Genomic DNA, 13013 nt, shown 5'->3' with positions numbered 1-13013 from the left:
GGCAAAATAGCTGCTTTGGAGGGTGGACACTATGGCATCATATCCTGCTGAGGTCCCTCCCCAGGCTCCACCCCAAATCTCCTGGAATTTCCCAACCATCAGTCGGCAACCATAGGAAATGTTGGAAAATGGCATGTTACATGGGTGAGAACATCACTAGTACTTTATTAGAACATACTGTCCTTATAACGTATTAATTTCCAGTGGCTCTTTCCAATTACAGTGCATCACTTCTTTTTTTGTGAGTATTTCTCAAACATAAATATGCTCCGTGAAATACAGCATAGAAGAGAGCTGGTTGTGATCAAGTGGTTAGAATGTTGGACTAGGGAGACCCAGGTTTGAATCCCCACTCTTGCCGCGAAAGCGCACCAAGTGATCGTAGGTCAGTCGTTCTTTCTCAGCCTAACCTACCTCACAGGGCCATTGTAAGGATAAAATGGATGAGTGGAGAACCGCGGATCCTGCCCCGAGCTCCGTGGTAGAAGGGTAAGATAAAAAATAAACTTTTTTAAAAAAAAAAAGCTTGTAGACAAGCAGTTCTTTGAATGTAACACAACATTTCAGTTGTGTTGTCACCTTTTTTCCCCCTACTGACCCCAGCTTCTGTGCCGTGAAATGGCAACTCACTCGGGAAAAGAAAGCGAGTAAAGCTTTTTCTAGAGATGGTGTTCAGCTGCTTCATGTCCTCTGCATGCCGGGCTACAATTTAAAAGCACAGCACCAGGCCCAATAAAACAATATGGCAACTAGGGGTGTGCACTGTTTTTTCCCCAGGTGTTTTTCGGGTTTAATAGACCTGGAAATTTTCAAAAGATCCAAAAGAAGCCGTATCTCCAGATCAGCTTTTTTCAAGTATTTGAATTTTGGTTTTGTTTTGTTTTTAAACCCAAACCTGAAACATTCCAGCCGCCTCCAAAGTCCACATGGGCTCGGAGGTGGCTGTGGTGCAGAGGCGTTCAGCTCTGCACCGCCCGTGAGACCCAGCCAGCAGGTAAGTGAGGGGGAAGGGAGAGGGGATTCTTCCCAGGTTTTTTTTCCCTTTTCTTTTTTTAATGGTGTGAAGCCAAAGTGGCCTGAATAATCCTGGGGGGAAATTGGCATTATTCGGGATCTGCTTTTCGGCTCCCTTAAATCGCCACCATTTGGGGGGGTTAAAAAAAAACCTGAAAAATACCAATAAGGTATTTTTCTGGGTTTTTTTCCAGTTTGGATTTGCTGAGTGCACACCCCTAGTGGCAACTCTCAAGCCATTTAATCCAACTTGCTCTTTTATATAAAATATCCATCCAATTTTCCCTTGATTCCCCTGAGACAGCAGATTCCTTATACACATGCTTCCATTTATCCATTGGAGGAAGAGAGTAGAAATGGGCCTGGCCTGGATCCCAACAGAAAGCAAATAGAAAGCAGTAGGTAGAAATTTGCCTTCCCTTTCCAGGATTGATTTTATCCCTTGGTCATACAAGCATGGGGGGGAGTGATCTGGTGTAGCCATGCAGCCAAAAGGAAGAGTCCAGAATCATATATCTAATTCTGAACTCTGGCCAAACCAAGTGGATCAAAAAATGTACACAATGGAGCCACTCAAAAGTTTCTACAAAACTGAAGGGACCGGCAGGTTTGCAGAAAAATGTAATACCTAAAAAAAAACGGTGTTTTTAAAAAGTTTGTAAAAGCAACATCTGTAACACCATGGAGAAAACTATGTTTGGGTTGCATTTGGGTTCACTGAAGCAGTGGCTCCTGATGTTGTATACCCACCACCAAGAGATGCACAGAGTAGGAGATGGAAGCAGAGGGAGAGGCTATTGGACTGTGAGAGAGAGGGAAGGTGGCCTGGGAAGGGATGGGAGGGGAAGGGAGCAGGAAGAGGGGAAAAGGGGGCAGCAGTTGGGGAAAGAGGGAGCCAGAATAACTGAGAAGGGGAAATAGAGTCTAATGAATATCGTGGAAAGAGGGGACAAATGGGTGGGGAATGGCATTTCCCCTCCTCTGTGTCCCCCCACTTGTAAATCTATATTATCAGACTTGTCGTTCTTAACATACCTAATGGCTAGCCAAATAACAATGTCCATATTCTACTATTCACAAAACATGGACATAACAGTAACACATGTAAGGTCACAGGCATGTAAAAACGAAGATGTTTTCTCTGCTCCGCATAATTTCTTTGGCTGAATCATGTCCATATGGGTTGGATCCTGTGAATCCACTCTGCTAGGGGAGATGTTTTCCCCAAAGGACGGAATCTTTCCTTGATGTGAAGACACTTGGAAAAGCACTGTGTGCCGGGCAATGTGTCTTTCTGCTGGAAGAATGCCCCTCCCTCACTAGCAGAAAGAACGTGCAAGATCCAGCCCTGTGTCTCTTGGGGTCCCCATTTTCCCCCATTCTGTGGCCCACGGCCACTTTCCGGCTATCCATCTCACAACTAAATATTAGTTTAAAAAGTAAGGCAGCTGGCAACTAGAACGTGGCGGTGCAAGAAGGTAAAAAATCAGTCGAAGCGTGTAATCTGTTTTGCTGCCCGATTTCGGAGCTCAGAATCTGAAGAGAGAAAGAGAGAGAGTGAGTGAGAGTCGGTGCAGATCCTGAATGACGCAAGTGAAATGCTTGTTGCGGGGTTTTGCCATTTCGGCCAGAGGAGTCCTGTTCTTCCATGAAGGCTCCCTCGTGGGTTTGGGGCTGAGCGTTCTCTTCTCTTCCATCCAGCCTGGCTTGGCGATAAGGCCTGGACCTTTGAAGTTTGCTTGGCATCCCGGGGGAAGAAGGGATGAAACGAAAGGCCAGGGTTCCATAGCGCCTGATCCCTGCTCTGTGCTCCTAGAGTTTATCTGGATTTTCTTTGGCATCTGGTGCTTCGAATTTAAAACCCACACGCCTGGTTTGCAAGATTCTTCCACACAGCTCTGGCCTCAGTACTGACTTTCTCTCTCTCTCTTTCTCTCTCTCTCTCTCGCTTTCTCTCTCTTCCACCTATTCCTGCCATCTATGAATCCTTATCTTCATTTCTTTGCCTCTCCATCTTCTTTTTAAACATCACTTCTTGGTCAACATATCCGTCTGGCTGTTGCTTTCTAAACTTTCCTCCATATCCAACCCTTTTTCTTCTGGGTGGTATTATTCTTGTCCACTCGTTGGTCCATCTTTTTCTTGAAATCATCCTTCTTTTGTTTTTTAAATTATTTTCTTTCTCTTTTTCTTATTCTGTCCATTGTTCTCATTGTTCTCTGTCCTCGCTCATTCTTTCCCTCTCCTTCTGCTGGCTTTTGTACTTCTTTCCATCTTCCTCTTTCCCCTTTTCCTTCTTTTTGCTGTTATTTTCCTTCAACGACCCATCCCTCTTTATCTAACCCTCTCTGTTGTTTTTTTCCCCTTTCTGCGTCTCAACCCTCTTTCCTTTCTTCTATTTCTGGATCCACCCCTTTCCTGTATTGTTCCCTTGGTCTATCCACCTTTCCGCTGCCACCCTTTTTTTCCCTTTCTCTTCTTCCCCTGCAACTCCCAAACAGGTGGAAACCATCTCCGATTCGGACACAGAAAGCAGGAACCGGCGGGAGTTCCATTCCATCGGAGTACAAGTGGAAGAAGATAAAAGGTACCGCCGGTTCGACATCCTCCTCCGAGCAGCGTCTCTCCCCGGTCTGCAGCCTTAGCAACCCTCGGCATTCGTGCCTCATTGTCCCCACCAGCTGGCCTGGCCCTGGAATCAATATTCGCCGCACAGACTTTCGTCAGAGAATCCAAGCCAGAGAGGCCCAGCCGACGCTGGGTTCTAACAGCTGGATTATCATAGCAGTTCATAAAACAAAAGGCAAAAGCACGGGGGTATCTGGCTGTAGCAGATGCCCGTGGAGTGACAGATGGGGTGGGGAGGGAATGTGGGCCAGTGGCAGAACAACTGCTTTGCATGCAGTTCGGTCCCCAGCATCTCCAGTCAAAAAGATCAGGTGGCGAGTAATGGGAAAGATCTCTACTCAAGACCCTGGAGAACCGCTGTCAGAGTAGACAAGACTGGCCTTGACAAGTTAATGGTCTGTCTTAATATAATGAGGCGGCTCCATGTGTTCAATAGCAGAGCGCCTGCTTTGCATGCAGAAGGTCCCAGGTTCAATCCCTGGCACTTCCAGTGAAAAAAGGACCAGGTAGAGGTAATGGGAAAGCTCTCTGCCTGAGATCTGATTGGGTTCGTGCAACTTGGAGCAGAGCTGCTCTTTAGAAAGAACGCACAGCAGCCATCCGAAATAGCAGCCCCCTCGTCACATTTCCAATTCTGCAATCTGTGTCTTGGCATCATCATTATTTTTTTTCTTTATACCCCGCCCTTTGCCCCAAGGTGGATCCAAGGCAGTTTACGTCATTCTCCTTGCCTCCATTTTATCCTCACAATACTGCGAGGTAGATTATGCTGAGAGTCTGTGACTTAGAGCAAGGTCAGCCAGCAAGCTTCCATGGCATAGTGGGGTTTCGAACCTGGGTCTCTCATGACATAGTCCAACATTTTAACCACTACAGCCTAAAGAGGAGAAGGATGAGAGGGGAAATTATAACCATCTTCAAGTACTTGAAGGGCTGTCATATAGACAAGGGTGCTGAGTTGTTTTCTGTTGCCCCAGAAGGTCAGACCAGAACCAGAGGGTTGAAATTAAATCAAAAGTGTCTCCATCTAGACATTAGGAAGAATTTTCTACCCATTAGAGCGGTTCCTCAGTGGAATAGGCTTCCTCGGGAGGTGGTGAGCTCTCCTTCCCTGGAGGTTTTTAAGAAGCGGCTATATGGCCATCTGTCAGCAAAGCTGATTCTATGATCTTAGGCAGATGATGAGAGGAAAGGCACCTTGGCCATCTTCTGGGCATGGAGTGGGGGTTGCTGGGGGTGTAGGGGGGAGGTGGTTGTGGGTTTCCTGCATTGTGCAGGGAGTTGGACTAGATGACCCTGGTGGTCCCTTCCAACTCTATGATTCTATGATTCTACCACACTGGCTGTCTATGCTGGTGTGGGCAGGGAAAGATTCATTATCTGGAGCAGGGAGACAAAGTCCCTTGTAAGACAAAATAAGTTGAATCTTAGCTGGGTGTTATCATGGCAGGAAAATGCCGCATGGGGTTCCCATTTTCAGTGTCCAGCCAGTGTTATTTGTAATGTTTTGTCCTGTTCACAGAGTAATGAGATCAGAAGTCCCATTTCTGTTTCATCCAGGACCTCTGGGGGGTATCTACAAAAGTAGATTTCAGATAGACAGAGTACTATTTCACACAATGGGCCACTGACTGTTAGAACTCCCTGTCACGGGATGTGGAGATGGCCACTGGCTTAGGTGCATTTAAAAGGGGGAATTGGAGGATAGGTCGATTGAATGTATGGGCATAGGTCTATCACTAACTATGAGCCGCGATAGCCATAGGGATAGGGTTGCCAGGTCGCTTAGATTGGTGGGCAATTGCCCGCCAATCGATAGCCTGGCTTGGAAACGGGGATTTCATGCATGCGCGGCTGCGCCAACACGATCACATCATTTCCGGTTTACACCCGGAAGCGCCGCATTGCAACCGGCCTTTTACCACTCAAACTCCTGGTTTGAGTGGTAAAAGGCCCGTTGCGATGCGGCGCTTCCGGGTGTAAACCAGAAGTGATGCGATCGCGGCAGCACGGCCGCATGCACACAATCCCTGCCTTAGCTCTGCCCCAAAAAACCTCCCACCAGAGGAGAGGGGGGACCTGGCAACCCTACACAGGGAACCTGCAAGTTTCAGAGGCAGAATGCCTTTGATGGACAGATTCTGGGAGGACCATCGTCTACCTGCGAGCATCACTGCGGCACCTAACTAATGGGATGCTGAACCAGACGGGCCTTTGGTCGGATTCAGCATGGCTGCTGTAATAGCAAAGAAGTTTTGTTAGTGTAAGTGTGCGCGCATCTGCCCGTGCAATAGGCCTGCCGGCTTTGCATGCTTTCCGAGATTCCTCAGTGCATCAACCCCCACTTGTCTTTCCATTCAGTTCGCGGCACGGTCGCTTCACTTGCGGATCAGGCAAGGGGACCACTGTCTAGCGATTCCATTTCTTCATTCGGTGAGGGACCGGCTGGCACGTTCTCCCTCTCTCTCGCTCCCTCATTCTGGTCCTTCAGCATCCATCCTGTGCTGGTTGCCATAGTAACAGGCCAACCAGCGTGAGGAAAGAGGGAGCAGACATCTTAGCGAAAGAACACGAGGAAGCTCCCGTTTGCTGGCTTGTTTGTCAGATTTTGAATTTCATCCCCTGGCGGTTCGTCTCTGGAAAGAGAGGCACCAGTTCAAGCCCAGCTGAAGCTACGGCCCTTCCCCGTTTCCTTCCTTGTCTCCTTCAAGTTGCATGTGGGCCGTGGGGTACTCTGCCCATGCTCAGTGACAACCGCTGCACTCTTTTCTTTGTGAAATAAAATTCAGGGCTATGCCCTGGGGCAAACAAAGTCCCATTCTGGCCTTCTTGTTCCACCACAGAAAAACCAGGGGAAAGAAACACTCAATGAAACTGAAAAGGATGCCGAGTAGACAAAGTAAAAGACTGATAGATAAGATTCGTCAATGAATTATCCTTTGAACAACGGGCTGCTGCAAGGCTATTTAAGAACCGTCTTGCCCCAGGGGAGGAGAGAGAACACAGAACAGATAACCTGATTGAAGAGACTCGGCAGGACCAGAGCTGGCGAGACCATCTATTTAAGCTGTCGATTAGTTTGCGACAAGCGTGGAAGGCATTTTTTAACCCCAGCAGGATAGTTATCCTTGGTGCTTTTATAATACATTGCCTCGGGCATTTTTTTTCAGTGGAGATACAATTCTCTCTCACTCTCTTATGAGTTTTGCACTGTGTTGGCTGCCTCATTTAGATAATATGTATTTTTTCAAGTGGGGCTTGGTATCCGCTGCATGGCTTTTTCCTCTTTGTTGCGTCACACTCCTATTTGGTCACACTGGGTATCCAGTGACAATAATGAATAAAGACAGAGAGAGGTACACTATCACTGTAGATGGTTTTATAATAATCAGAACCAGAACTAATAATTGCAATGAAATACAGAAAGGGGTTTATATGACTTAACACAGCATGGATTTATTTACTTAGCTTGTAGTCGGCCTCTCTCGCTGAAGGCGGATTACTCCATTTTAAAACAATGCAAACAAAAACAGTACAATGCATGCAGTAAAAATGCAATAAACCAGAATGACAAAAAAAATTAAAGATGCAGTGAGGCACTATAATGTGTAAAGATTTAATAAAATTGCCTAACATTATTTTTTTTCTATACTTTAAAACTACAACCTTATTCCCTTTATAAAAGCACAAACACAGGTAAACATGATGCCAGGTCTTTTTATTTTCTTAACAAAGGTCTTTTTTTTCCCTCTTCCGGTGTAATTGACTTAATTGTAACTGTTGTCATGATATGGCTTTTAATTTTTATTTTATGTTCTTTTTATATTAATAAAAAAATCTTTATTAAAATATATGTAATATCTCCCAAAGTAGAAAGGTAAAGGTAGTCCCCTGTGCAAGCACCAGGTCATTCCTGACCCATGGGGTGACGTCACATCACGACGTTTACTAGGCAGACTATGTTTATAGGGTGGTTTGCCAGAGTTTACTATGTTTATGGGGTGGTTTGCCAGTGCCTTCTCCAGTCATCTTCCCTTTACCCCCAGCAAGCTGGGTACTCATTTTACCAACCTCAGAGGGATGGAAGGCTGGGTCAACCTTGAGCCAGCTACCTGAAACCAACTTCCATCAGGATTGAACTCAGGTCGAGCTTTTGACTGCAGTTTTGCAGCTTACCACTCTGCACCACAGGGCTCGCTCAATATCTCCCAAAAGTACCAGTTAAGTCCCAAGAGAAAGTAAGACCATTGTTCCATCTGGGATTACCCTCTCGGTCCATCTGCACATTACCTTGTGTTTGGTTGGGGGAAACCTGAGACAATGCACCGCAAGTGCAATGGGAGTTTTATGCCTTCCAAACGCCCGCAAGCTCTTTTCCATTTGTGACCACAGCAGGTGGGGAGAAGCAGCTGCAGCTCCCCAAACTGGCCCATGGAGCCGCTCCTGGCTCTGTTGTGAAACGTACCTGTAACTACGTGCGTAATGTGACTTTTACAACGCAGCCAAATACCAGCTGTATGGGGCTGTTTGAGGACATGAAAACAGCAAGAGGGGGAAGCAACAGCCGCCTCCCCCTGCATGTTGTGCTCATGAATGGAAAAGATCCAGGGTGGATATCAGGGGGGGGCACAAAACTGTCATCACTCGTCCGATGAAAAAGTCCTGGTGTTGTTCCCCAGCAAGCACGAGGACTTTTTAAATGCGTAGATAGATGGACCCCTATTCATTGGGAATACAACAGAATGTAGGAGCAGAATTCCCTTGGTCCAGTTGCAATAAACTAGACAATAGCTTACATAGGTTACATAGGAACGGCAGATCCTCTGTGAGTGAAAATCACTAGCGATTTAAAGTGGCTGCTGAGGACTAGCTCCTTGCCCTGTTAATCTTCTGGGAAGAAGAATGGCTGAGAAGAGGCCTTTCAATGAACCTTACCATTTTTTCACGTGCATACACAGTGCTGCTAGCCATTTATTAAATAAAGTACTCCTTGGCTACATTCTTTTAGACTCCTTTGATATTAAAATGCCTGATGTAGTTTAGAACCGACAGGTGAAAGTAGAGACATTAAAACTTAGAAAGATCAACAAATCGGACATATGATGGAGGTCAGCGACGGTTTTCCATCTCCCCTTCTCTCCTTCCCCTTCCTCTTCCACCTCTGCTAACGCCCCACAAATAGTAAGTTAGTGTTATTGCTGCTTTGGTCCTATGTTTTGTTAATTGCTGCTGTGATATAAATGGGTGTCTTGGTTTTTCTAGGTTTTACTGTAATATGTATGGCTGGACTGATTTTAGATTATCTTTAATAGGTTGTAAACCCCTCTGAGCCTGGCTTGGCCAGGAAAGAGCAGCCTATAAATAAACAAACAAATAAGAACTATACAAAAGTTTAATAATGTATGTACAAGCCCCCAGATTAAGTGGCATGAGGACAGCCTGGCAGGAAAGGAAGGTTTTCACTTATCTTCTCCAAAGTGTCATAGCTCCATGGCCTCCAAAGGGAAGGAATTCCATTAATGTCGGGGCAACCACTGAGAAGGCTCTGCTCCTGATAGATGCCAATCTGATGTCAACTTCTGATGGTATTTAGAGCAGGACCTCTTGTGGCAGTGAATTGTAACGTTATATATTATACAAGTGTTCTGTTTTACCAGTCCTGCCCCAATCGCCCGTCGTTTTTGTTGAACGAGCCATCTAGCACTGTTGAACTTGGCAGAGTTCCACACAGCTAGAGCCTACCATTCCTGTTCCACCAAGTCTTCCTCCAACACAGGAGGGATCTCTCCCTCCAAGGGAGAGATCCTCCATTGGATTCTTTCTCCATCCAAGGCAAAGAGAGATATTTCTCTTGGCTCCCTCCCTCCTTGCCGTTCCTCCTTTTCCAGACACTGCTCAGAAGGCCGCTAACCCCCTTCTCTTCCCCGTTCCAGGCGAGCTCGGTTCAAACGGTCCAACAGCGTGACAGCCGGTGTGCAGGCCGACTTGGAACTGGAGGGCCTGGCTGGGCTGTCAGTGGCCACGGAGGATAAGGCCCTTCAGTTTGGCCGCTCCTTCCAGCGGCATGCCTCCGAGCCAGAGTCCACCCGGCAGTACTCCGTATACAAGACAGTACACACGCAGGGCCAGTGGGCCTACCGGGAAGACTACCAGATGCAGTATGACACCGTGGAAGTGCCGCGTCAGGACTCTTGGATGGACAGAGGTTCGCGCAGCTTGCCCGATTCTGGCCGAGCGTCGCCTTGCCACCGGGACGGCGAGTGGTTCATTAAGCTCTTGCAGGCAGAGGTGGAGAAGATGGAGGGATGGTGCCAGCAGATGGAACTGGAGGCTGAAGATTACGATCTGCCAGAAGAGAGTAAGTCTCAACAGAGCCCTGTGGGTCAGGAGTCCCTCTGGGGCTGCCATCTTCCTGCTCACAGCCAACACTGTTCAGTGGATGTGGTGGACTAGAAGCCAAGCGATGCCATCTTGTTCCTGTATGCATGAGGCATTGGTTGCTGGATCGTCCAACCTCAGAGGGCAGAAAGTTCCCCTGCATAAAATAAATTCTCCGCAGTTCCCATTGCCCGCTGCCGCTTGCAGCAGCAGCGGAAGAAAAATTAAAGAACAGCAGGGTCACATGTGGCACATAGGGTTGCTCTAGGAATCACCTGAAACTCTATGGTAAAACTATAGAGTTTCCAAGAATTCCTAGAGCCACCCTATGTTTCTTCTAGTTTGTTACCAGAAGCAACGTAACACCTCAGCTAAGGGATTGTGGCCCCTCTTCCATTTCCCCACTCACAACCCTCCTGCCAGTTGCCAGGCAGTGCCAGGCAACCCTAAATACAAATGAAACATGGCAGGGTGAAGAGGTTGCCTTGCATCATTGACAAGGGGTTATCAGTTTGGTCTTTGGGTTGCTTTGAAGATTTTAAACACAACAGCAGCTAACAATTATATATAAAATGTGCAACAAATTTCTTTTCCGAATTGGGCATTCAAGCATTCAATTCACACACGCTGCCACCACCTGAAGTAGTTTAAAATAATACAGTAGAAACTAAAGTGCCATTCTTTCAAGTGATGTCTAGTTTTGTCCGAAACCAGCTGCCGTGGACAATGGTAATGTTAATGGGTTGGACCCTATGATTAGGGTTGCCAGATCCCTCGTTGCTGCCGGTGGGAGGTTTTTGGGGTGGAGCCTGAGAAGGGCGGGGTTTGGGGAAGGGAGGGACTTCAGTGCAGTAGAGTTCAATTCCCAAAGTGGCCATTTTTCTCCAGGTGATCTGATCTCTATCGGCTGGAGATCAGTTGTAATAGCAGGAGATCTCCAGCTAGTGCCTGGAGGTTGGCAACCCTACCAATGACACCCTTCCACTAAGATAGATCCTACAGTTTCCTTCCACCAAGTCTTACTCCGATGGAAGACAAATTCCTCCAAGAGAGAGAATCTTCTTTCATGAGGAAAGGAAAGGAGGATTTAACAGGAGGCAGTTGTAGAATCCAACCTAATATTTTAACCTCATTTGATGCTTCTTCTTTTTTTGTTTCTAATTGTCACTGTGGGCTTCACTGCTCTTTACGGGGAGGCAGTTTTAATATTGCCTTTTTTTATTCGGACTAAGAAGCAACTGAGGATAGATCACGACGGGTGGCTGTGTTAGTCTGTCAATAGCAGCAGAAAAGAGCAAGAGTCCAGTAGCACCTAAATTTCTGGCAGGGTATGAGCTTTCGTGAGTGACAACTGAAGAGATCTTCTAGGGAAGAAGACTGGTATGTCAACTTTAATAGAAGACACACATGTACTGTTATGAAAAAAATGGGGAAAAATTCTTCTTATTCAATGTTTGTTTTTTCCACTGACAGCGCATTCTTGAGCTCTTTTAGGAGGCATATCTCCCATGCGACCCTATGAAGGGTTGCATGGATTTTCCCTGCCACTAGGAAGTTTTAGCCCTATCACCGGTGCAGCCGTTCCGCTCAGGAATGCGCTGAGAGTGATCCTATGCATGTTTACTCGTCCGTATGTCCCCACTGAGTTCAGTGGGACTTATTCTAATGTAAATAATGTAAGAATTTTCTAACCGTTAGAGCGGTTCCTCAGTGGAACAGGCTTCCTCTGGAGATGGTGAGCTTCCCTGGAGGTTTTTAAGGAGAGGTTGGATAGCCACCTGTCAGAAATGCTGATTCTATAACCTTAGGCAGATGTTGGGAGGGAGGGCATCTTGGCCATCTTCTGGACATGAAGTGGGGGTCACTGCAGGTGTAGGGGGAAGGTAGTTGTGAGCTTCCTGCATTGTGCAGGGGGTTGGACTAGATTACCTTGGTGGTCCCTTCCAGCTCTATGATTCTATGATTCTAAGTGCATACAGGACCACAACCTTAGTTTGCAAGAGTTTAAGGCATGGAGGGCCACTGGAGTTTGTGTCAGGGGTCTTCGGTGTTGTTTGTGAGTCATTTCTCTTCCTGTCTTCACAGTCCTTGAGAAGATCCGTAGCGCGGTGGGAAGCGCCCAGCTCCTGATGTCTCAGAAAGTACAGCAGTTTTACCGACTCTGCCAGCAGAACATGGTGAGCGGATCTTGTCGTGTGCCTAGATTTTTTTAAATGCCTTTCCAGGTTGGGTTTAAAAAAAAAAAAAAAAGCAAATCACTCTGCTGTCAAAGTAGATTGTGGTTTCTGCCTCATTTCTTCCGCATGCAAACCAGAGAACCCCAGATCATGTCTCTCGAGCCAATCCAGGCGCATCCCTGGGGAAAATATAATGTATAGTTAGGTCCTTCTTGGGGAGGGAAGGCAGCATGGTATAGACCAGTGGTTCCCAAAGTGGGCAGTACCACCCCCTCGGGGGGTGGGATTACCTAGGGGGGCACTAAGAGGCAAGGGGGCAGCAGGGGGTGCTAGAGGAGGCCCCCTTCAACTGTGTTGTTGGATAGGGTAGAACATAAGAACATAAGAAAGGCCCTGCTGGATCAGACCAAGGCCCATCAAGTCCAGCAGTCTGTTCACACAGTGGTCAGCCAGGCGCCTCCAGGAAGCTCACAAACAAGACGACTGCAGCAGCATCGTCCTACCTGTGTTCTACAGCAGCTAATATAATAGGCATGCTCCTCTGATCTTGGAGAGAATAGGTATGCATCATGACTAGTATCCATTCTAACTAGCAGCCATGAATACCCCTCTCCTCCATGAATATGTCCACTCCCCTCTTAAAGCCCTCCAAGCTGGCAGCCATCACCACATCCTGGGGCAGGGAGTTCCACAATTTAACTATGCGTTGTGTGAAAAAATACTTCCTTTTATCTGTTTTGAATCTCTCACCCTCCAGCTTTAGCAGATGACCCTGTGTTCTAGTATTATGGGAGAGGGAGAAAAACATCTCCCTGT

At 46.9% G+C, this 13013-nt stretch overlaps 1 protein-coding gene across 1 annotated transcript in view; it reads left to right on the top strand.

Moving 5' to 3' along the window:
- DLGAP3 (DLG associated protein 3) overlaps positions 1-13013 on the top strand; it is a 63508-nt gene that overhangs the window by 35811 nt on the left and 14684 nt on the right. The window contains exons 6-8 of the mRNA XM_056847160.1: positions 3516-3601; positions 9576-10000; positions 12106-12197. Coding sequence (XP_056703138.1) covers positions 3516-3601; positions 9576-10000; positions 12106-12197 — 603 coding nt within the window. The remainder of the gene's footprint in view (positions 1-3515; positions 3602-9575; positions 10001-12105; positions 12198-13013) is intronic.

The sequence above is a fragment of the Euleptes europaea genome, chromosome 3 (genome assembly GCF_029931775.1).
Source record: "Euleptes europaea isolate rEulEur1 chromosome 3, rEulEur1.hap1, whole genome shotgun sequence".
NCBI classification, from domain to species: domain Eukaryota; kingdom Metazoa; phylum Chordata; class Lepidosauria; order Squamata; family Sphaerodactylidae; genus Euleptes; species Euleptes europaea.
The sequence above is the reverse complement of the archived record's forward strand: the minus strand, read 5'-3'. Positions and strand labels throughout refer to the sequence as shown.